The 21,923-nt window shown below is 45.0% G+C and overlaps 1 protein-coding gene across 3 annotated transcripts in view; it reads left to right on the forward strand.

The window, feature by feature from the left end:
* The first annotated feature begins 1,545 nt into the window (after positions 1-1,545).
* LOC147438930 (Prolyl oligopeptidase family protein) overlaps positions 1,546-21,923 on the forward strand; it is a 79,697-nt gene continuing 59,319 nt past the window's right edge. For 2 of the 3 annotated variants that reach the window (XM_086484884.1, XM_086484885.1), the window contains exon 1: positions 1,547-1,883. In XM_086484884.1, the coding sequence (XP_086341010.1) occupies positions 1,592-1,883 (292 nt within the window). In that variant the 5' untranslated portion in view covers positions 1,547-1,591. Of the gene's footprint in view, positions 1,884-21,923 lie in introns of all 3 variants that reach the window. The other variant, XM_086484886.1, reaches the window with a different exon arrangement.

The raw sequence follows: 21,923 nt of genomic DNA on the forward strand, positions 1-21,923 counted from the left end.
CTAGGAGGTATGGTCTGGAACCAAGTTAAAGCTTTGCCCTCTAAGGTCATTTCAAACCCCTCAAATTGTGTATGGAAGTCGGTTATGCATTTAGCTCTCAAAACCTGTCTGAAGGTTGCTAAGTGGTCATACGGATCCCTTGACCCGCTGTATTTTTTGACCCATTTTTTGAAATCTGTTGGTCTAACTCTACTCTTGTTTCTAGCTTCTAACCCTTGACCCGCTCCCTCACTCCTAGCCGACGTTTCTCCCAGTAAACCTTCAAACCAGTTGTTTGGTATATATGACTCATGTGGACCTCTCCTTGTCCTAGTGTCACTCATTCTTTATCTATTAAAGGTGGTTTCTGCATTTCTTACCTTGTTTCCATCATTGAGGTGACTGCCTCTGGCTGTGCTTCCTCTCTGATTGAACATGCTATCATAGACATAAACTCTATCATTTGGCCCTTCATTCTGTTTGATTTCAGGTATTGTTCCTATAATCACTTCTCGGATCGTATGTCCCTTGTATTTGGTCTATTCAATCTGCTTTGGAGTCATCAGAACAAAATCGTTGTTACAACAATCCCTAAAGAGTAGGTAGGAAGTTCCCTTGAACTCTTCTCCTTGATCTTGAACATATACACTATTTTTAGGATGTCAATTGTCCTGGTTTGGCAGTCCATGACATTGTTTGCTTCCCAACAATAGACTCCAAGCCTAGGGTTGTCAGTGGATATGCGCTTCAAAGGTTTAGTATCTATCAAATCATATCCTTATAGTTCTAGCAAAGGAGGTCCTTCTTTGACAGCCTTAAAAATTAGAGTATCTTCCTCCAATCCCCATTTGTCTACTGAATCAGGATCTTGTATCGTGGGGTATTGAACCCCATTTTGGTCGATATAGAAGTTGTTTTGTTTGTTCGCCCTAAATTCCTCCTCAAACTCAACGGTATGGTCATCTACCCTTATGACAAAATCTCATTTGGATACAAGTAAATATGAGCTTTGTACTTGTTTGTTTTGAAGAAGGTCAAGATATGCTTGAACTTGGAAGAGGTCCCAGTTCCTGATTGAGTAAAAAAAGAAGACATTTTGGAGCTTGAGTCGGAGTAAATGTCAGGCACTTCTTTCGCAACAGTTTCTAAAGGTCTCCCTGGGTTTACACTCTCTTCTGTAAATGCTCTTCTTCTATGCTATGGTAAAGGCGCTCCGTCTTTTGCCCGCTCGGATGTCCAGTGTCTGATCACCTGCCCACATGTGTACATACCCTTATTCTTCATTACATATGAGAATAAGGAGCTCCTCATCATTACTTCCCCAACTTTCCCAATAAAGAACACGTGCCACTTCTCCCAATTTGCGAGCCCCGTTTTCATGCGATTATTCGTTTCCCTTGTATTCGGCACTTTTCTTTCAATAGTGATCATTCGTTTGCGTCCCTCAAACTCGTGTCCTTCTTGCGTCCCGTTTTCAAGTTGCCTTCTTGTGTATGCGTTTGCTTGCCTGCAGGTCCCATTTCCGCGACATCCCGAACGAGGGCGTCACAGTGTTCAAAACTTGGACGGTTAGCGCATCTCTTGCGCATCTCTCAAGCTAAACTTGCGAGCTATGCTGCCGCGCATTACTACAGCAGCGTCTCCATCCTCCCGTGTCTCCTTGTCCTCGTCGCCGGCGGCGACGGCGGCAGCTGTTATCTCAGCCTGCCATCGCGGTCCTCGTCATAAGCTCATTCTCACCTCGCTCTTGTCTTCTCCTAGCAGCTCGCCCTTCCTCGGACGCAGGCGCCATCTTCATAGCCAGGGTTGGCGCTGGGGTATTCCTATGGTTTCCCAGCTCCACCATCGCCTACCTCCCATCTCCCCTGCTCTCCGAACTTCAGCCACCATGACGTCCCCGTGCGGTAAGCTTTTGTGTCACTTTAAGTCGCGAGTGTTACTTACAGATCTTTGAGAGAGAGAGAGAGAGAGAGAGAGAGAGGAGAAGGGAGGAGAAAAAACGCACTGCATAACTGAGCGCCCGCATCTGGGTCCATTTTTAGTAAGGGAACTGATGTCAAAGTAGAAGATGTACTTGGCTGACACAAATCCTGCAGCAACGGGGCAATACCTTTCTCACAGATAGACAACATAAGGTGGCCACCACGGGGCAGCCTCAACTGATCACTCTCTTCACCCATGTGCAAGGGGGAGATAGGGAAGGTGAGGTCGCAAGCACAGAGTTGGCTCATTGCAGTGTTTTAAAGGTACATGTTACAGTTCCTTTTCACCTCCCTGTCAAAAGGGAGATAGGGAAGGTGAGGTCACAAGCACAGAGTTGGCTCATTGCAGTGTTTTAGGGGTACATGTTACAGTTTCTTTTCACCTCTGAGCAGCTATAACCTTTGGTCCCTTGTGATGCCGCTCCCTTTCCGTGCCTCTAAGCAGCCATAACCTTTGGTCCCTTGTGATACTGCTCCCTTTCTGCGCCCCTTATCCATTACCGAATTAATGTCACTTTATGGTACCAGCTTCCTACAGCACGGGCTTAGTTGCAATTGGCTGGCCGACTCCATCTGGACACTTGTGGGTATTTGCAGCTTTGCAACTAGTAGTTCGGCCTCTGGGTAGCGACGCCAAACGTGCTTGATGGAATGTATGCTCTCATGGTATTTCAATCCTCATTTTATTGTGGCATTATGGCTTTTTACATACTCACTTGGAATGCCAATGAATTGCATCATACGGCCCTAGGAAGCTATCGTTGAGACAGGATTTGTACAAGCATGTGATGTGGATGTACTCTGGGTGGAGTAGCATAGGCTCTCCCTGGCCCATACACATCGGGATCTGACCGTTGTTCCATGGAAATGAGTGCGGGAGTCTGTAGTATTGTGGCATTTTGATAAAGACTTATATGTGTGGCCGTGTCTCATTTAATCCTTGCAGACCTCTTTGGGTCTCCTTGCACATAGAATATACTACGATTGGGATTATGCCAGCCTATACCCCTACTGATGCACACGCCCGTGCTTGGTTTGGCAGCAACTTGCGGATGTATTTTCTATTGTGTAGTCATGGATTATGGGTGGGAAATGGGTCCCTTGTTACAGGCTTGGACACTCCAAGCGAGAAATCAATAGCAACACACGAATAGAAAGTGCAAAATCACTAAACTTGAGAGAGAGAGAGAGAGAGAGAGAGAGAGAGAGAGAGAGAGAGAGAGAGAGAGAGAGAGAGAGAGAGAGAGAGAGATGGTGAAGAGGGGGCGATCAGCCCCCCATGACTACCATGAGCAGAAGACCCTTAGTACAATGAGTATGTGTGATCTTTGTGAGATGAGAGATGTGGAAGTGGGTACTCCCCTGGCCCTATAAATAGGTGTTTAAGGGGAGGTAGGGCAAGGTCTGATAAAAATCCCCACGACCCAACAGAAAAATGATATATGGAAATATATGTGGGCGACTGGACAAAGTGGGTGGCCGGCCCCAAACTTGGGTGACCGGACTAGGAGCAACCTAGGCTATGGGTGGCCAGCCCGGAGACATTCTAACCGTACAAGTATGCTCTAGACTTGGGAAGTAGCAGAGTGGTGTAAGTCTAACACTACCTCTCAGCACCGGATGCTGAACAAACCGCGTGAAGCCAAAGATGTGAGGCAAATGATGAAGATGTCTGTTGCAATGTCCACTAAAGGACAATACTTCGGGAAACTCCGCAAGTGTAGCAGCAATCTGGGGTGTCACAACCTTTGAGAGATCTCTGTGGAAAGATGCCGTCACGAGCAGTGTAGCAAACTGCTGTACTCCGCCGATATAGCGTGAAGATACTGCGTGAAGGTCCCAAACTGAGTGTGAAAACAACTCCTTGTCGTGAAAGAAGTGCCAATAGATCTGCAAGTGTACTGTCCAATAGGATCTGTGGTGTCTGTAGTCAAACCGTCTGGAGAAAATGGGGAAGCCAAGGAATCGTCATGAGAATGACTGGAAGCTTGTCAATGCATGAACCTGTAACTCAGCGTGGCCAGGTGGCTAAGCTATGAAAAACTCCAGGAAGGCCCGATGTAGCAATCTGCGCCGTAAACGTCCTCCGAATCAAGGAAAGCCAGACTAAACAGCCTGCATTGTAGAAGCTACCGTAAGCTGCAACAGTCACCGGGAGACTGCACAGATCACCATCGGATGGTGTCCTGTCAGTAGCTAGGGTAATCCAAGATAAGGGGAAAGCAAGACTCAACAGTCTGCGCTATGAAGGGCCTTTGAGAAGAGGTGTGGTCAGACCAAGCTGTCTGCATCGTAATCATCCTGTAGAAGTAGGGAAGCCAGACTGAGCAGTCTGCACTGTGAAGATCCTCTGAGAAGAGGAAAGGCCAGACCAATCTGCCTGCGCCATCTTGCTTGTATCTCCTGCCAACAAAACAGAATCTGCGCCAACAACGCCACCAAACCGCATCTCGGTGTGGCTTTGAATGTGAATGAGCTGGGAGCCTAGGTCGGGGGATAAGTCTGTTGTAAGGTTACCGAGAGTGTGTGTAAGGAACTCTGAAGGTAGCAATCCAAATGATCAGGAGTGTAGAATAGCAATTGCATTACCATCCAAGCCAAGCTCCGGGTGACTCCGCATGTAGTCGTGGGATGATGCTTGATCTCCGGCATCTCGTGGGTAAACTCTCCAAGAGAGTCCAAAGCACTGGAGTCCCACTCCAGTCTGTAGATCCAAGCAATGAACCTGTCCAAGAAGAGATCCAAGATCCTCTCCCTAAGTCCATGTAAGATGCTCCTGTGTAAGCAAGTGATCTGACGTGTCGAGGTGCAGTGGTAAGTGTCTGTCCGCCCAAGATGGTGGTGTCCTCTTTGGGAATGTCGGAATCCCGTACGCCATGAGCATGGCCATATCTCATGTGAACTCCTCCGATGAGTGCATAGGTGTGTCCATAGCAAACCACAAGTCACCACCCCCTTTGGAGTGTGCAACCGCCGAATGAAGGTTGGAATGAATGGATCTCCGAAGGATCGTACGCCCGTAGATGATCAAGCCGATGTCGAAGATACCGTGTACTGCAAGAGTCAATGAGAGACCGCACGGACCACCATCAGATGGTTTCCTGGCAGGAGGTAACTTCAGCCTCTGTTAAAAAAACAAGACAAGAGGCTGCTGTCCATCCAAAAACGCAACTGCGAGGTGATGAAAACGCTGCTGTCCAGCGATTTTCACCGTGCTCGTACACTCCCGGCATGGTCCGGTGGTGCAGAGGAGTATGGGAAGGGTGGTGAATCACTGCCACTGCCCCAGATGGGCTGAAAACAGAGAAAACAGCAAGGGATAATGGCTGAAATCTGATGAAGACGGAGAGGATACCCGCCGGCAATGCACCAGATGCAAAGCCGGGTAGGTGGTGGCGAGATCCGGGGTCCAGAAGCTGAGCGGTGCCCTCCTGTTGCAAAAAACGCAGGTCAATTCGTAGCTTACTTTTGCTGCACTTTTTGGCACCAAAAACCTTCTTTTTGCTGGAAAAACAAAGGCTTGATGGGTACCCTAGGTGCCCAACAACTTGTGTAAGGTGTCAACGACACAAAGTCACCAATAAAACCACCGAAAATGGGCTGAAAATCCAAAAACGTAGATGAAGGTTAAAAACGCAAATGGAGGAGGAGCATTTCCGGCGACGAAACTGTCCTAGAAGTGTAGCGCTAGTAGGGAAAGAGGAGGTAGTGCTCGTGATGTTGCCCCTCTTGTAACTGTTTAAAGATCCTTGCAAAATCTTCATCAAACAGTATACTGCTCCTTCATGTCATCTAGCTCATGATGATAAGGAATTGACACAGCTGAAATTTGTGGCTTCCTTGATAACGCATCAGCCACAACATTCTTCTTGCCTTCCACATGCATAATTTGGAAGTGGAACATAGAAAGAATGTTTGCCCATTGCATATGCTTTTCGGATAACTTTGACTGTGTCAAGAAGTATCGCAAGGTCTGATGATCTGTTTGGACAACGAAATCAGCACCTAAGAGGTAGTGCTTCCAGCTAGAAAGCGCATGAATCACGGCCAAGAGCTCTTTCCCATAGACTTGCATAGTCCTCTCTGGCCCTTGCAAAATTCGGCTTTCATAAGCTACTACCCATCCATCTTGCATTAGCACTTCTCCGATGCTACTGCCACACGTGTCACATTGGACCACAAATGACTTCCTGAGATTTGGCAAAACAATTACTGGATCTGAAGTCAACTTTTCCTTTAAGAGACTAAAAGCTGAAATCTCTTTTTGGGTCCATCTGAAAGCGACCTCTTTCTTTTGCAAAGCGTGAAGAGGCGATGCTATCTCTGCAAAATTCCTGATATACCTTCTATAGTAGGAACATAATCCCAAGAAGCTGGTGACACGGTCTTCAAGTCTGGCCATGTTTTAATAGCTTCGACCTTTACGGGATCCATTCTGAACCATCCTTTGAGAGTATGTGGCCAAGAAAGTGGATCTCTTCCAGGAAGAATTCACTTTTCTTAGGATTGACAAGTAGCCTGTGACTGTGCAGCTCTTCGAACACAATGGTCAAGTGACGCCTATGCTCCTCTTCATTCTTCGAATAGACTATCATGTCATCAAAGAACGTCCCAACAAATTGTTGATGCGAGTGGAAAATCCGGTCCATCATTTTGTGAACGTGGCAAGAGCATTAGTTAGCCCAAACGGCATCACTAGAAACTCATAAAGATCAAATGTCGTTCTAAACGCAGTTTTGTGCACATCCTCTGGCCTTATACGAATCTGATGGTACCCACTCTTAAGGTCTATCCTGCTGAAAATTGCAGCACCCTCTAAACGATCGAGAATATCATCAATTTGAGGAATAGGAAACCTATTCTTGATGGTATTCTTATTCAACGCACGGTAGTCAATACACATGCGCCATGAGCCATCCTTCTTCTGCACTAGGAGCACTGGGAGTAAAAGGGTGAAGAACTAGGCTGAATCAGCCCCTTCTCTAATAACTCCTCAACCTGGCCCATAATCTCTTTTTGCTGCGCCGCACTAACCCTGTAGGGAGGTCTATTTGGTGGGCTACACCCTGGCACCAAATCTATCCGATGGTCCTCAGGTCTCTCTGGCTGTAATTGCGATGGTAATGAATCAGAAAAACAGTCACTAAACTTTTGCAAAAATGTTGACCTTTCTTTATCTAACACACATAATTTGACTGATGACTATCTGAGACATCACATGCAAAAATCAAGTACACAGAAAGATGATTCTTTATTACAGACGTGATAGCAGAAGCAGATACAATAGGGATTGAATCTCCTTTTAGCTTTACATCCAAGATGTGAGTTTTGCCCCTATGCTGTACAGTGATCTTTTTGTTGTAGGCATCCAAAACTCCATGCACTTGAAACATCCATGGGATCCCCAACAAGGCATCACATACTTCCAACGGCACGATGTAGAGCTCTTCTGTGTCCACATGTGACTGGATATGCAGACGCAGCTTTCCAATAATGGGAGTAGCACACTCTGAGTGGCCAGGACATGCCAACCCTGCCTATACTGTGTACCCCATCTCTTCAGCTTTGATGCCTAGCTTCATAGTTAACTCTGGTGAGATAAAGTTGGCTTGGCACTTGGATCAAAGAAGATGAGTGCTGTCTGATCCCTAACTTTACCCCAAGTCCTGCATAACTCACTGACATCTGTACTGGGCCTATCACCCACCATGTCTGGCACCAAACCTGCCGTGGGTTTAGGCTTCTTGCCTTTCTGGTCTTCTTTATCATCTGAGTCAGCTGGTCTTTTCCTTTGTGGACAATTGGTAGCAAAGTGACCAGGCTGTTTGCAAGTAAAGCATTTATTTTTACCCATTAGGACCTTCTTTTCCTCGAGCGACTTGTGCACAAAAGGCTTCCTTTTCTGTTTCTTTGCCTGTGCTCTAGAAGTCCCGGTTGAATCCTTATCTTTGGTGGCCTTTTCTGACCCCTGTGACGCATCAGGAGCCGTTTTCACAAAGGGCTTCTTCGTTGAATTTTTCTTCTGCTGCCCTCCTTTCTCGTTGCTTGGAAACCCATTGTCCTCTCCTTTCAACAAGGCAAGACGAGTGTTAGCAACTTTTATAAGCTGAGTGAGGGTAGCCACTCTGTTCTTGGTATAGTAATCGCGAAGCCCTTTAGGCAGTCCACAACAGTACTTCTCTATCTGCTCTGTCAGTGGCACAAATCTGTAGGAGGTCACTGAGAGTAACGCTTTACAAAACCTCCTATTGTACTCCAGCAAGCTCTTGTTGGCTTTCACCCGAAATTCTTTACTTTAGACACACACACATAGAGCACTTGCAAAGGAGACCTGTAACGGGAATTAACACTTAATCACACACATGGCTTGGAAGCTAGAATGCTCCGAGTAGACGCCGACAACCTGTAGGTCCCAAAATTGGCGCCCCTTTCGGTATTTCTTTATTCTTTAGGAGGGTAAATTACAAGGTAAGGTCCTGGGAATCCTTCACGTGTATCCACCTAGATACCATTTGATTTGGCCAAATTTCGACAGCATAATAGCCCCAAAATTTGCGCGAAACCAATTCCCCTGCTAGAACTCACTTGCACTGGCGTATGCCCTCTGTTTCCTGCCCAAAAACAGTAAATTCAGCACGCTGTATTTACTGGTTTTTGCCCTGTTTTCAGCCCCAAACAGTCCCCTAATTGTCCTCTGCTAGTGGGGCACGATTCCCAATAGTCCTGGCGGCCGTATGGCTGAAAAACAGTGAATTTACAGCTCATACATAGGGCTGATTTTGCACCTGTACGGTGAGGTTATGACCCTCACCAGTGCCTGCTTTGGAGCAGCAGTTAGCTACCTTTGTTCCTGCTCAAGGAGGCTCTTGCCTCAGCACAAAAGCATGAACCCACACAACTGTACATCAGTCAAATGAGTAGCCCTCTTGTGGGGCATCACATAACTGCACGTAGGGGAGAGAGAGAGCAGTGTGTAGTGTGCAGGGCATCACTCCTAGCCCCACATTGTACATGAGAGGGAAAGGAAGCACTCCATAGCTCTTAACCTGTGACAAATGCAAAAGGAGGCTCATCCCAGCTTAAAAATTCAGCGCCCATTTTTCTGGAAGAGGCAAGTCCCTGAAAATGTGACACTTGGCGCATTTACAAGCATTTTCCCGTTTCGGGTTCGCCACTTAAAAATATCCCAATCGACGCGTCAGTTGACTTCGCGGCAGAGTTATAAAATGGTCCCCTAGTCATACCGGAGGTAATGACGCGAACACATTTCACGGCCCAAAATAGCAGTTCCCTAAATTTTAGGAGATGCTTCCGTTGGGCTCCCACTGGTCTTCTGACCATCTATCCTCATTGGGACCGCATCCAAAAGTGCAATGTGGCCCAACTGTCGGATACTTTTTGTTGGTAGTCCCACCTTGACTTTACGCCTTAATTGAGTTCACTTCCTAGTATCCACCAACTTGCTAAGTGCGACGGGGGGACCTATATGATCTTGCTCTGAGCCTAGACATCCTCTTACCATACGAATTCCAGTGCCGACCACTTCCCGTCTGCGGGTGAATCTACCGTTCACATTGGCCATACAATGTCCGACCGTTTGCTACTTCAAAAAGAGGGTCTCAAAACAAATAAAATAAACCCCATTGGAAAGAAACCAACAACCAAGGTTAGCAGTTGCCACATCTCTGTGACATGGTTAATAACTGCCACGTCCTCGTGACAATCTGTCATGACGTCGGCTTCAAATTCATTTGACAGCCAAGCAGATGCAAACATTTGCTTGAAGTAAACCCAAGTGGCGGGTGCCTGTCCTTGAGTTAACAATGTCGTCCACCATGTAAGCGCATTGTCCTTTAAGAAAGTGGCAGCTTTCCTGACTTTTGGGGCCTTTGTAAAATTCCCTCCTGCATAAGCTGTATCAAACTGCTGGAGGAAAGTGAGAGCCTTTGCTTTATCCTCAAAGCCACTGAAAGTACTGAACTTTACAGCTGCACCACCTTCTTTGTAAGCTTTCGGCTTCTCTAGTGCCCCCAAGTTGTCATAGGGAATGGTCTGCAACATGGGCACTGTAGTAGGCATGATCTGCACATCTTGGCCATTAACATTTTGTGTCAGAGGTGCGATATCTGGCTGCTGTCCAAAAAAACCAGCCATACCAAAATGACCCTGTGGCACCCCAAACTGGCCCTGGTTGCACTGAAAACCCTATTGCATGCCGATACTACCATACATGGGTTTGGCATGATGCCTTGCATACCCCCAAACACTGTTCCTGGCATGTACGGCTGACTTCCAGGCGCATAACCAGCCATGCTTTGGAACACTGATCCACCCCCAAAATACCCAGGATGTACCGTGGGTGGTGGAAAAACTGGGTGCATTGCTTGGTTTCCAGTTCCCTGTCCATTCAAGACAACATGCGGGCTCGGAAAGGTGGCGGACTGAACTGGCATAGCCTGTGGAATAGGCGCTCTAGCCACCTCTTCAAGCACAGGAGGAACCTGTTTTGGAGCCCTTGACTCCGCAACATGCGAGTGTTCCCTTTCCTGCTGAGTCGCATTAAGTACTTGGGCTTGAGCCTCAAGAAGCTCCGTACGCGGTGTGTAACAGACTTGGACACTACAAGTCAAGAATCAATCGCGACAGCACCAAATAACCACTTCAAACAATTCACAGATCACAATAGATTTGCACTGGCCCGGCGGAGTTCCGTGCCTAGAGATATTGGCCCCAAAGACTGGCGCCCCAAACACAATCTGGAACCAGTCCTGTTTTCATCTTGCCTTTTCGTCCACGTTCCTCAGCTGCTCTCAAACTCTGAGGCCTGTCGTGGTCCTTATCATTCTGTTCTTTCTGTGCCTTTTTAGGGCACTTCGCGGAGATGTGTCCCTGTTCCCCGCATCCAAAGCACTTCCCCTCCTTGATGAATCGAGCTCGCTCCTGAGGAGTAAGCTTGGGTCGTGCATCCTTTTTCTCTAGGTTGCTCTTTTTCTTTCTACTTCCATTTCTAGAAGTCTGTTCGGCTCGTTGTGTCATGTTCTCATCTGTAGGGTAGGTCAGACTGCCAGAGTGAATGGCAAAGCTCTGCTTTGCATGACTCATCAACTCCTGAATAGAAGCTGACTTCTGCTCCAAGCAGTGAGCTCGGATCTCTGTAGGTAGACCCAAGGTGAAACCGCTCAATCTGTTCTCTGAACGAGATCTTCTTGAATGAAGAGGCAGGTAGAAAAGAGCTCCAGAATCTTTCACAATAAGCATTGATTGTATCTTTCTTGGTCATCCGAAGATGGTTCCAAGCAGCTCCTATATCTCGTTCATATTCTTGCGTCAACCAAGAAGAAATAAAAAGCTTTTTAAATTTCAGCCATTTAACTGGCGCAGCCTTGTTTAAAAGAAGCGTGGACCACGAAGTACGAGCATTCCCCTCAAGGTAAGAGGTAGCTCTCCGAATCTTGGAGTGCTCTGGATAGCATCCTCCCGCGAAAGCGATGTCAAATTGCTGTATAAAAGACAAAGCCTTCGAAGCATCTGAGTATCCTGAAAAAGTATCAAACTTGATCGAGTGGCCACCTTCCTTAAACTCTCGGACTTTCTTGCTTTTATCTTCGAGAAAGTCATACTGGTTGGCTTTGTAAAAATTCTTCTTGTTCGCATAGAAGTTTCCATCATTAGAATCTAAGCAGTCTGTAGACGAGCCCTCAGTAGAACTGTCAGGCTCTGGGCGAGATTTAGCCTTCTTTGCCTTTTCTTGCCCTTTCCGAAGCTTTGTTTCTTGCTTCGCTTTTTACCTTTTCTGTCTTCTTCGCTCGAATCTGAAGAGCTAGAAGAACTGTAAGAAGAAGAAGAAGAAGAACTGGGTACTCCTTCAAATCGAACACGCTTCTCCTGTTTCTTTGTCTTGTCAAAAGTCGACCGACGACCCAAATATCTTGGGAAGTCAGTGATTTTCTTTTGCTTTTTGCCGTGCTTTTTGGCTTTCTTTTGCGCGTCAAAAAGCTGAGCAATCCGTGCATCAACCACCTCTTGTAATTCCTTCTCTGAATACTGTTTTTGATCAGAAGGTTTCTTGAGAGTGGGTTTCAGGGGGTGGTGTAGTGGTTTTCTGCCACTGTGCATGCACTTCCTGAAAAGAAGTCTCGCTCATATATTTTGCCAATTTCGGATCCTTTGCAAAACTGAGCATCATCTTTGTTGCATTGCCTATCAATTGACGACGCTTCATCTCTCTTTGCTCCGCCTGAGTAGGCCGAGGCGGGCCATACTCTGTCTGAATCTTCGTTGTGACCCTGTCCGCATCTCCAGATGTAGAGGGAGTCGACTGATCCTTGTGTGAAGCCATAGGTGCCGCAAGAATTTTTTTTTTTTGGGGATCGGATTTCTCGTGGAAGAGAAATCGGCCGTGCTCTGATACCACTATAACAGACTTGGACACTCCAAGTCAAGAATCAATCGCGACAGCACCAAATAACCACTTCAAAATTCACAGATCACAGTAGATTTGCACTGGCCCGACGGAGTTCCGTGCCTAGAGATATTGGTCCCAAAGACTGGCGCCCCTTTCGGTATTTCTTTATGTATTAAAAATCAATGTCAGAGTACAAGAGCAGTTAGGGTTTCACTCTCAGACTTTGCGTCCAGATGCTCTGAGAGGTGAGGCCCTCACCGCATATAAAAAGGTTACAAGGGATGCCCAAAAGCGGAGCCTCAAAAGCTTGAAAGCAAAAGCAGATTCTCTCTCTCTCTCACTGAGAGTAAAATAAAGCATGTTCTCTCTCTCTCTCTCTCTCTCTCTCTCTCTCTCTCTCTCAAAGCGTAGCAAAAAGCCAGCAAGAAATCCGTCGCTAGCTGCATTTTCTTCCAGCTCCGCTTTTTTCCGCCGCAAAAATCCGGAATCCTTCGTACACTGCTACCACGTGGCACTGCCTTGCCTGATTAGGGTTTCCAGTCAGCAGTTAGGGTTAGGGTTTCCAGTCAGCAGTTAGGGTTAGGGTTTCCAGAAATTAGGGTTTTTGAAAATTAGGGTTTTTGGCAGAAATTAGGGTTTGCAGGAATTTTAGGGTTTTTGGCAAAATTTAGGGTTTCTGTTGTCGGTAGTTGCGTCATCACTTTGTGACATGGTGTAGGTTGCCTATTTTGCTGTTGCACTGGTGGTGCTTGCAAGGACGCCATAAACCTTGGATTCTGCACCAGCTGTGAAAAGACATTCATCGCGGCAACTAACCGAGTCCTGAATGCATCATCCTCAAGTTGCCCAGTCATAAAGCCCTGTACTACTGGAGGGACATTCACTTTGACAGGAGGTACAGTTTGACGTGACCGTGAGCTCTCGCAATCTCAAAGACCATAGGAATCTCCTGCCTGTCCCTCGAAGAGGAACCCTCTTCCATAATGCCCTTCCCTTTTCGGCCATATAATCCCGCGTTCCTGCACTCTGTGTCTGAGGAAAAAGTGATTGATGTCCCAGCAACGGAACCTTGAAACCGGCCCGTAGGGTGGTAGGCGTTGGCTTTCACCCGAAATTCTTTACTTTAGACACACACACAGAGCACTTTGCAAAGGGAACTTGCGACGGAAATTAACACTTAAGCACACACACGGCTCAGAAGCTAGAATGCTGCGAGCAGAAGCCGACAACCTGTAGGCCCCAAAATTGGCGCCCCTTTCCGTATTTCTTTATTCTTTGAGAGGGTAAATTACAAAGTAGAGTCCTGGGAATCCTTTACATGTATTCCGCTAAATACTACCTGATTTGGCCAAATTTCGGTAGCATAACAGCCCCAAAAGTTGCGCGAAATCAATTTCCCTGTTGGATTTCACTTGCATTGGCGTAAGCCCTCTGATTCCTGCCCGAAAACAGTAAATTCAGTTCGTTGTATTTACTGGTTTTTGCCCTGTTTCCAGCCCTAAATAATCCCCGAACTGTTCTCTGCTAGTGGCGCACAATTCCCAAGGGTACTAACGTCCGTATGGCTGAAAAACAGTCAATTTTCTGCGCATACACAGCGCTGAATTTGCACCTGTACGGTGAGGTTATGACCCTCACCGGTGCCTGCTTTGGAGTAGCAGCTAGCTACCCTTGTTCCAGCTCAAGGAGGCTCTTGCCTCTGGACAAAAGCATGAACTCACACAGCTGTACATCAGTCAAATGAAGAGCCCTCTTGTGGGGCATCACATAACTGCACGTAGGGGGGGGGGAGAGAGCAGTGTGTAGCTTGCAGGGCAGCACTCCTAGCACCATACTGCACATGGAGGGAAAGAAAGCACTCCATAGCTCTTAACCTGTGACAAAAAGCAAATAAGGCCTCCTCTCAGCTTAAAATTCAGCGCCTAATTTTCTGTAAGAGGCAAGTCCATGAAAAACTGTCACTTGGTGCATTTAGAAGCATTTGCCCATTTCGGGGTTGCCGCCTAAAAATCTCCCGACTGGTTGCTCAGTTGACTTCACGGCAGAGTTGTAAAATGTTCCCTTAGTCATACCGGAGGTAATGACGCGAACACATTCACGGCCCAAAATAGCAGTTCCCTAATTTTTAGGAAATGATTCCGTTTGGCTCCCATTGGTCATTTGACCATCTATCCTCATTGGGACTGCATCCAAAAGCACAATGTGGCCCAATTGTCGGATACTTTCTATTGGTAGTCCCACCTTGACTTTATGCCTTTATTGAGCTCACTTCCTAGTATCCACCAACTTGCTAAGTGCGACGGGGGGACCTATATGATCTTGCTCTGAGCCTAGACATCCTCTTACTATACGAATTCGAGTGCCGACCACTTCCCGTCTGCGGGTGAAACTACCGTTTACATTGGCCATACAATGTCGACCGTTTGCTATTTCAAAAAGAGGGTCTCAAAAATAAAACAAAAATCATTGGAAAGACACCAACAACTAAGGTTAGCAGTTGCCATGTCCTCGTGACATAGTTAACAATTGCCACGTCCTTGTGACAATGTCTCTCCCAGTAAAACTCTCCTCAAAAGCACCCACATCAAGACGCATAGATCCATTACAATTCCAGGTAGCAACTTTGAATGTGGTCGCATAGGCCTCACACCGTCATGTGCTCCAATATCACCACTCTTCCATCTCGGTAAAAAGCAATCTTACCTTTTTCTCTTGCTGCTCTAATCTCTGGCATTACCTCCTGTATATGGGCGACCTATGAGAGGGTAAGGTCATCCCCGAGAAAGATACCCACACCCGTCTTCTTAAGAGTTGGTCTCTTTTTTAAAAAGTCGTTCTTCGCTTCCATGGAGGGAAAACGAACGATGAGTGCCCTTTCTTTCGATGTTTCCCCATTGCTTCCATTTTTCTTGTTGCCCACTCCCCAAGCTCTTGAGTGTATCGGCTCATGAACCCCCATTAAAGTTATGAGTTCTTTAACCTCTTCATTTACATTATCTTTGTCTTTAAGGCCACAAATTCTCACATGTAGAGAGCGTACACGTCTTCTTTGCTCCTCTTCTAGTGTCAGTTTGATAATGGTGGGTGTGGATGTTGTTTCATTGCTTTTCCCTTTCTTGGCAACCTCAATCCATTTCTCAGTCTCATCTGCTTTTTGTTGAGTCTTTGTAATAAAGATGTTAGCGTGCGAACGACAAGGAAAACGAGTGCCTCTATAGCCTTCCCCGCTTTCCCCTTTCCTCTTCTCATGTGGGATAATCCCATTGCCATATGGCACACTCCTCCCACTCTTCCCCAAGTCCCTTCTCTCCCCACAGAAAATTTCCAGCTTGACCCCTTCTTAGGACCAACTTCCCCGGAGCATAGTGCACCGCTCCGGGCATCAAATGCGACGCCGTAAAGCAGGCCCATTACTTCGACTATCTCTAAAAATTTAAATTCTCAGCATTTCACATAACTCATGATATACAAGTTCGATTCACAAGCTATAAAGCACTGTTGAAATTACTTATTGAAAACTATGTGTTGGGGACTCGGAACAACCCAAAACATCAGCACCCAAGCCCAACAAAACCAAACCTTTGTACATGAATTTTTACATGGTCACTTCGAAGACTCGAAGCACTATGTACACGTATATACATGAGGCTAGTTAGCAAGCTTTTTAGCATGATCTAAGGACTTTATGCTCATTCAATAAAAGGCCTGACATAGCTTGCCAACCCCCCTAGTCTGCTTGATCATTCATGACAAGCAGAGGTTTCTAGGGTGAACAACTGCTGTAGCTCATTCCCAGAAACCTCATTCACATTATCACGTCTTTACACTGTCTTCCTCCATTGATAGCACCTCATGTGTCACAATTGTAATCAAACGTGCTAAATATTTCTTCAATCTATAGCCATTAACACGGTATTTATATTGTGCACCACCCAAATCTGCCAACTGATATGTGCCATTGTCAAACTTGTTCACAATAGTAGAAGGACCTTCCCACTTGATTTGAAACTTTTTTTGAAAAGTATTGTCCAACTTACTATTGTATTGCAACACAAGATCACCCTTTTCAATTCTCTTATCCTTTACACACTCATTAGACTTTATTTGAGCTTTCTTTGACACTTCCTCATAGTAGCTCAAAGCCAAAACTTTGTCCAATTGCAAACATTGTAAATCCAACAACCTTTTTGCCAAGTATCTCTTTGCTCTTCATCTCCCAATGACAACAATTTGAGTGCAGGAATCTCCACTTCAATTGGCAATAATGCTTCATTGCCATAGACCAAGTGGTAAGGAGTAAACCCTGTGCTTGTTTTAATAGCAATTCTATAGGCCCATAATGCAAAAGGCAACTCTGAATCCCAAGTTTTTCGATGTGTCTGGGTCATCTTTGTCAAGATTTTCACCAACTCTCCATTGAATCTTTCATTGAGACCATTGCATTGTGGATAATAAGAAGAACTGTATCTATGTTGTATATTGAGCTTTTCACATAAGAAATCCAACAGCTCTCCTCTAAATCCCGGTCGTCTATTTGAAAGTAGTTCTAGTGGCACACCAAATTTGCAGTATATATACTCATATACAAACTTTCCCATTTCCTTACTAGTAATATGTTTGACAGCTTTAGCTTCTGCCCAACGTACAAATAATCCACTGCTGTCAAGATGTAAGCATTCCTTTAGTCATTGGTAAGGGTACAATAGCATTAAGACCCCATTTTTCAAACACATCAAAAGCCAGAATTGTCTTTCGTAATTTAGGCTTCAAAATTCTCTTCCCCAGTTTTAGGCAAGACAAACAAGACTTGCATCAATGGTTAACATCTCGCTGAATACTTGGCCATACATAGCCTTCTTGCAAAATCTTATGCAACATGACTTTCATGGCAAAATGGCCTCCACAAGATCCCTCATGATTTTTTTCCAGAATCTTGTAGATTTCGTCTTTCCAGGGCACACGACGCAAAATACTAAATCACTTTCTTTCATGTAAAGCACATCATACATCATTTTGTACTCTCTAGCTTTTCTTATAAAAGCATACTTTTTGGATAACGGTAGACTCTCAGGTAAAACACGTGTTAACAAAAAATCCACCTCCTTTGATAATACTTCGCTTCCATGATATAAAGGGACATTTGCCTTCAACACAAACACATAAGTGATCAGTTTTTTGGGCAGCATCATGAGCTTCTTCATTTTGAGACCTTTCAATATACTGCAAACTCCATGCATTAAACTTTTTGAGTAACGATTTCACCTTAAAGTATAAATTTTTCAGTTTAGGATTCTTATTCTTCCATACTCTCAATACTTGCTTCACAACCAGCAAGGCATCTCCTTTTATTTGTAGGCGTTTAGTTCTCAACTGTAAACAGATGTGCAAGCCACTTTCAAGAGCCATGTACTCTGCTTCATTGTTACTTTTTGCATCAAGTTTTCATTGTTACTTTTTGCATCAAGTTTCAGTCCTTGTTTCCTTACAAGTTTTCTTGTGCATCATAAATGACAATGCCTCCCGAAGCAACATCATGACTTCTTCGATAAGAGCCATCAAAATATATAGTAAAGCATCATATGTGGCAACTTTCTTCTTTCGCACCGCCTCTTCCTTAACCAAAATAGGAGTGTCTTTATAAGTGAGTAAATCTGTCAGGGTAGCCCGAATACTCTCTTCTATCAAAAAGGTGAACTGAAACTCCTGAATTTCAATAACCCATTTCATCACTGTCTTTGATATATTTGAATTATTAAACAACTGAGGAAGCAATAAATAGCTGGTGAGAAAAGTGAACGACTTTTGCAACAAGTAAGGTCTGAATCGTCTGCAAGCATAAACCATATTCGTCATCACCAATTCAATTTCTGAGTAATCTCTTTCATGAGGAGTCTTCACGCTGCTAGCATAATGCACGGGTGTCATATACTGAGATTCCTTTCCTCTTTGCAACAACATAGCCCCAATGGCATCATCTCCCACTGATGGGCTAACATAAAATTCCTTTTTCCAGTCAGGTGCTTGCATAATGGGTAGTATACTCAAAACTTCCTTGACTCTGCCAAAAACATCGTCACAATCACGTGTCTACTCCAATGGATCATTCTTAACTGCTTGCTGCAATGGATACAATGACTGTGATGCCAAAGGTATGAATCGAGACAGATATTTAACCTTCTGTATAAAAGTGACTAATTGTCTTGTATTCTTTGGAGATGACAGCAATAACAAAGCTTCTACTTTCTCTGGATCTGCTTTTATCCCATTTTTAAAAATCACATGTCCAAGAAGCTTCACTCTTGACTGCGCCAAATGACACTTCTTAGGGTTCAACTGAGCCCCGCATTCATCATACCTTGCAAAAGTCATTTCAAGCTTTTGAACATGCTCTTTCCTTGAACTGTATACACAGAAATCATCTATGAACCCTTTGATAAACTTTCCAAGAAACGGGGTAAGGACCCAATCCACTTTTCTTCAAAAGCTCCAGGTCCATTTGTCAACCCAAAAGGAAGGCAACAAAAGCAGAAACAACCCCATGGAGTGATAAAAGTAGTTTTTTTCCAGTCTTCAGGAGCAAGGATAAGTTGGAAATACCTTGAATAGCCATCACAAACACTGTATCTTTCAAATCTAGCCACTGCATCCAAAAGTTGATCAATGAACGATAAGGGATAAGGATCTTTCTTGGTCATTGTATTTAATGGCTTATAATCAACGCAAACTCTCCAACGCCCATCTTTCTTTGGAGCGACCACTACAGGGCTCAACCATTCAACATTATCAACTGGCACAATGAACCTTGCATCCAAAAGTTTATCCACTTCTTCCTTCACAGCATTCATTTGCTCCTTACCCATCCTTCTTAATTTCTGTTTTATTGGCTTTGCCCCTTCAACTAGTTCGATCTTCATAGGATCCAAAACCCCTTATTTCTTGATATGAAGTGATGAAAAGATTTGGAAACCTGTTCAACATTGTTAAGTACTCCTTTCTTTCTCCTTGTGTTAAATCAGCACATTTTGAATCAACTTCTTCTTCACTGGCAATTTTGGTTTAGGTTGCATCAACTCCTCAAGTGGCCTTAAACGGCTTGAAGCATTTATATCCCCTGACATTTGCAATACCTAACCGATTCCTCTCGTCTCCTCGTCCAATAGCAAGAATGATACTTCACCCTCATCACTGAAACTAGAAGTAGTGCCACTTTCTGAATCTTCAGAAGTGTCTTCATTGGTAACTTCTAGTGCCAAAGGCTGCTTGGTAGTCATATCAAACACTCTCTTTTCACCCTTCTTGTCATACACACAGATTGTGCCCTTATCCCAATCTTGCACAACACCAACAACTCTCAACCAGGGTCATCCCAAAATGAGAGGAAAAGATCCCAGGCCAGCTGGCATAACATGAAAGTTTACTGTAATCTTCACGTTAAAGACTTCAACTTCCAAATTCTTAATCAGCTCTAAACACTTCACTTTGGCATGGTTTGCTAGTCGAATTCTAAACCCAGAGCTTCCGCATGTAATGAGACCTAATCTCTCGACACATGACCGTGTGATCACACAAACTTGAGCACCTCCATCAATGTAGGCCTCTCTCATGCCCACACCTTTGTGCCAGGTGTTCATCATAGGACAAATGACGGGTAACTCTCCCACGGCCAACACTCTGACTTGTCCATGCTTCGATTCACTAATGACTTCCATGCCTCTTAAGTTTGGGTACCATATTCATCAACTGTCCAAAAGTACAATCTACTTTCCTCCCAATCAGGTCTTCCTTTAAACTGTAAGCTGTTTGGCCTTCTCCCAAAGGTAAATCTGCTACTTCAAACCTCTACGAGGTTTTCTCTTCCTCTTGACTTTCGCATCTTCACCCTCTTTCTCTTTCCCTTTCTTTTTACTGGGACCTGGAGCGGCATAGCCTTCCCTCTCTCTTTTGCCTACGGGTATTATATCTGCTTTTTTCTTTTCAACCCGCACAATACCCACGTGACCACCAGAGGTTGAGGCCTGATTTTCTAGTTCAGTACCTCGATCTCCCCGTTTATCCAATGCATAATCATTAGCCCTGTTAGGAATCTGTTGAGGAAGTGGAAACATATAACCTCCTTTGTTGGCTTTGGACAATACGTGCTGATATGACCAAGTTCACCACAATTATAACAGGTAGGGATGAACCTCCTTTGGGGCTCAAAGACACCTTGTCCACGACTCGCATTAGCATTAGGCTAACCTTCACACGACTGGGCCATTCCTCTACCACGACCACGACCACTTCCAAGAACAATGAGCCGCAATTCTTGCATCATGGTCATCATGTCTTGCATATTTTGCTGTAACTGTTCAGTGTTCGCAACCCTTTGAGCAGGTTGGGCTCCAGCCTCTACCGGATTTCCCTTTTTTTGGCCACCATTATCTTGCACATGGACCGCTTTCCCATACTCATTGAGTCTTTGAGCTTTCAATTCTTTCTCCCTAGCGATAGTGAGTGCTTCCTCGAAGGTAACAAGCCTTTTCAGCTCAACTTTGAACTTTAGACTTTTCTTTAAGTTTGCCACAAAACCGTCCTTCTTTAACATGGCTGGAGGGATTTCATTTCTCAAAGCTCGGGCCCATTTATTCCATAAACGAGTGAATTGCATGACAAAATCATCAACACTTTGATTAACCTTTTGAGGGTACCCCAAAATTTCATGCCAAACTCATCAGGTACTTTGATGCTCCTATACTGTGCCAGGAAAGCTTGCTTCACACGATTGTAGTCCAAAACCACTCCTGGAGTTAGTGCCTACACCAACTCTTCATGATTTTGTAACCAAACTTCATGTAGCTGGGTCGAATTACAAACCCATTAAAGTTATCAGGTAATTGAAATAGTACCGTCCTCTACGTTGTATAGGCTGGTTATATGGTTCCATCGACGGGATAGTCACTTTTTCTTCAAAAAGTGTAGCGTGGATTGTTGTGGGTGAAAGCAACTCAGAGCTTGTCGTTATGGCAGAGAAGAGAGACCAAGTACCTGAAGAGGGATCTTCCTCACATGGCACAAAGAAAATTCCTTCAACTCTTCAAGAAGAGGACAGGTTGTTTAGAACTCAACTGCGTTGCTGCATGGACATGTTTCAGCAGTTGGCTAACAACCCAAGGATGCAGGAGTTCTTACAGGCTCCGACACAGGGTTTTCAGCCTCCTACACAAGGCATGACTGAGCTGTTGCGCGAAAAGGAGATTTCCAATGCGCAGAGGACTCATGATGCTCGAGGGAAAGCCCATGTCGTTGAGCAACTAGCGGTGTCCAATGATCCAAAGCAACTTGCTTTAGCTGGACAAGAACCGTTTGTGAATGGTCAAGGGAGTAATGAACAGGCTATGCGTCAGACCCTTCCATTGCCTAATACTTATCCTGGTTATTTTGGAGGTGGTTCAGTGTTTCAAGCTATGGCTGGACCTTCCATAGGTTATATGCCAGGGAATGTGTTCGGGACAATGCAAACAGGCATGGGTAACCCTATGCACGCGAACATGGGTGTCCAATCAGGTTTCAAGGTGCCT

This window comes from Adiantum capillus-veneris, chromosome 16 (assembly GCF_014529385.1).
Source record: "Adiantum capillus-veneris isolate H3 chromosome 16, ASM1452938v2, whole genome shotgun sequence".
In the NCBI taxonomy this organism is placed as follows: domain Eukaryota; kingdom Viridiplantae; phylum Streptophyta; class Polypodiopsida; order Polypodiales; family Pteridaceae; genus Adiantum; species Adiantum capillus-veneris.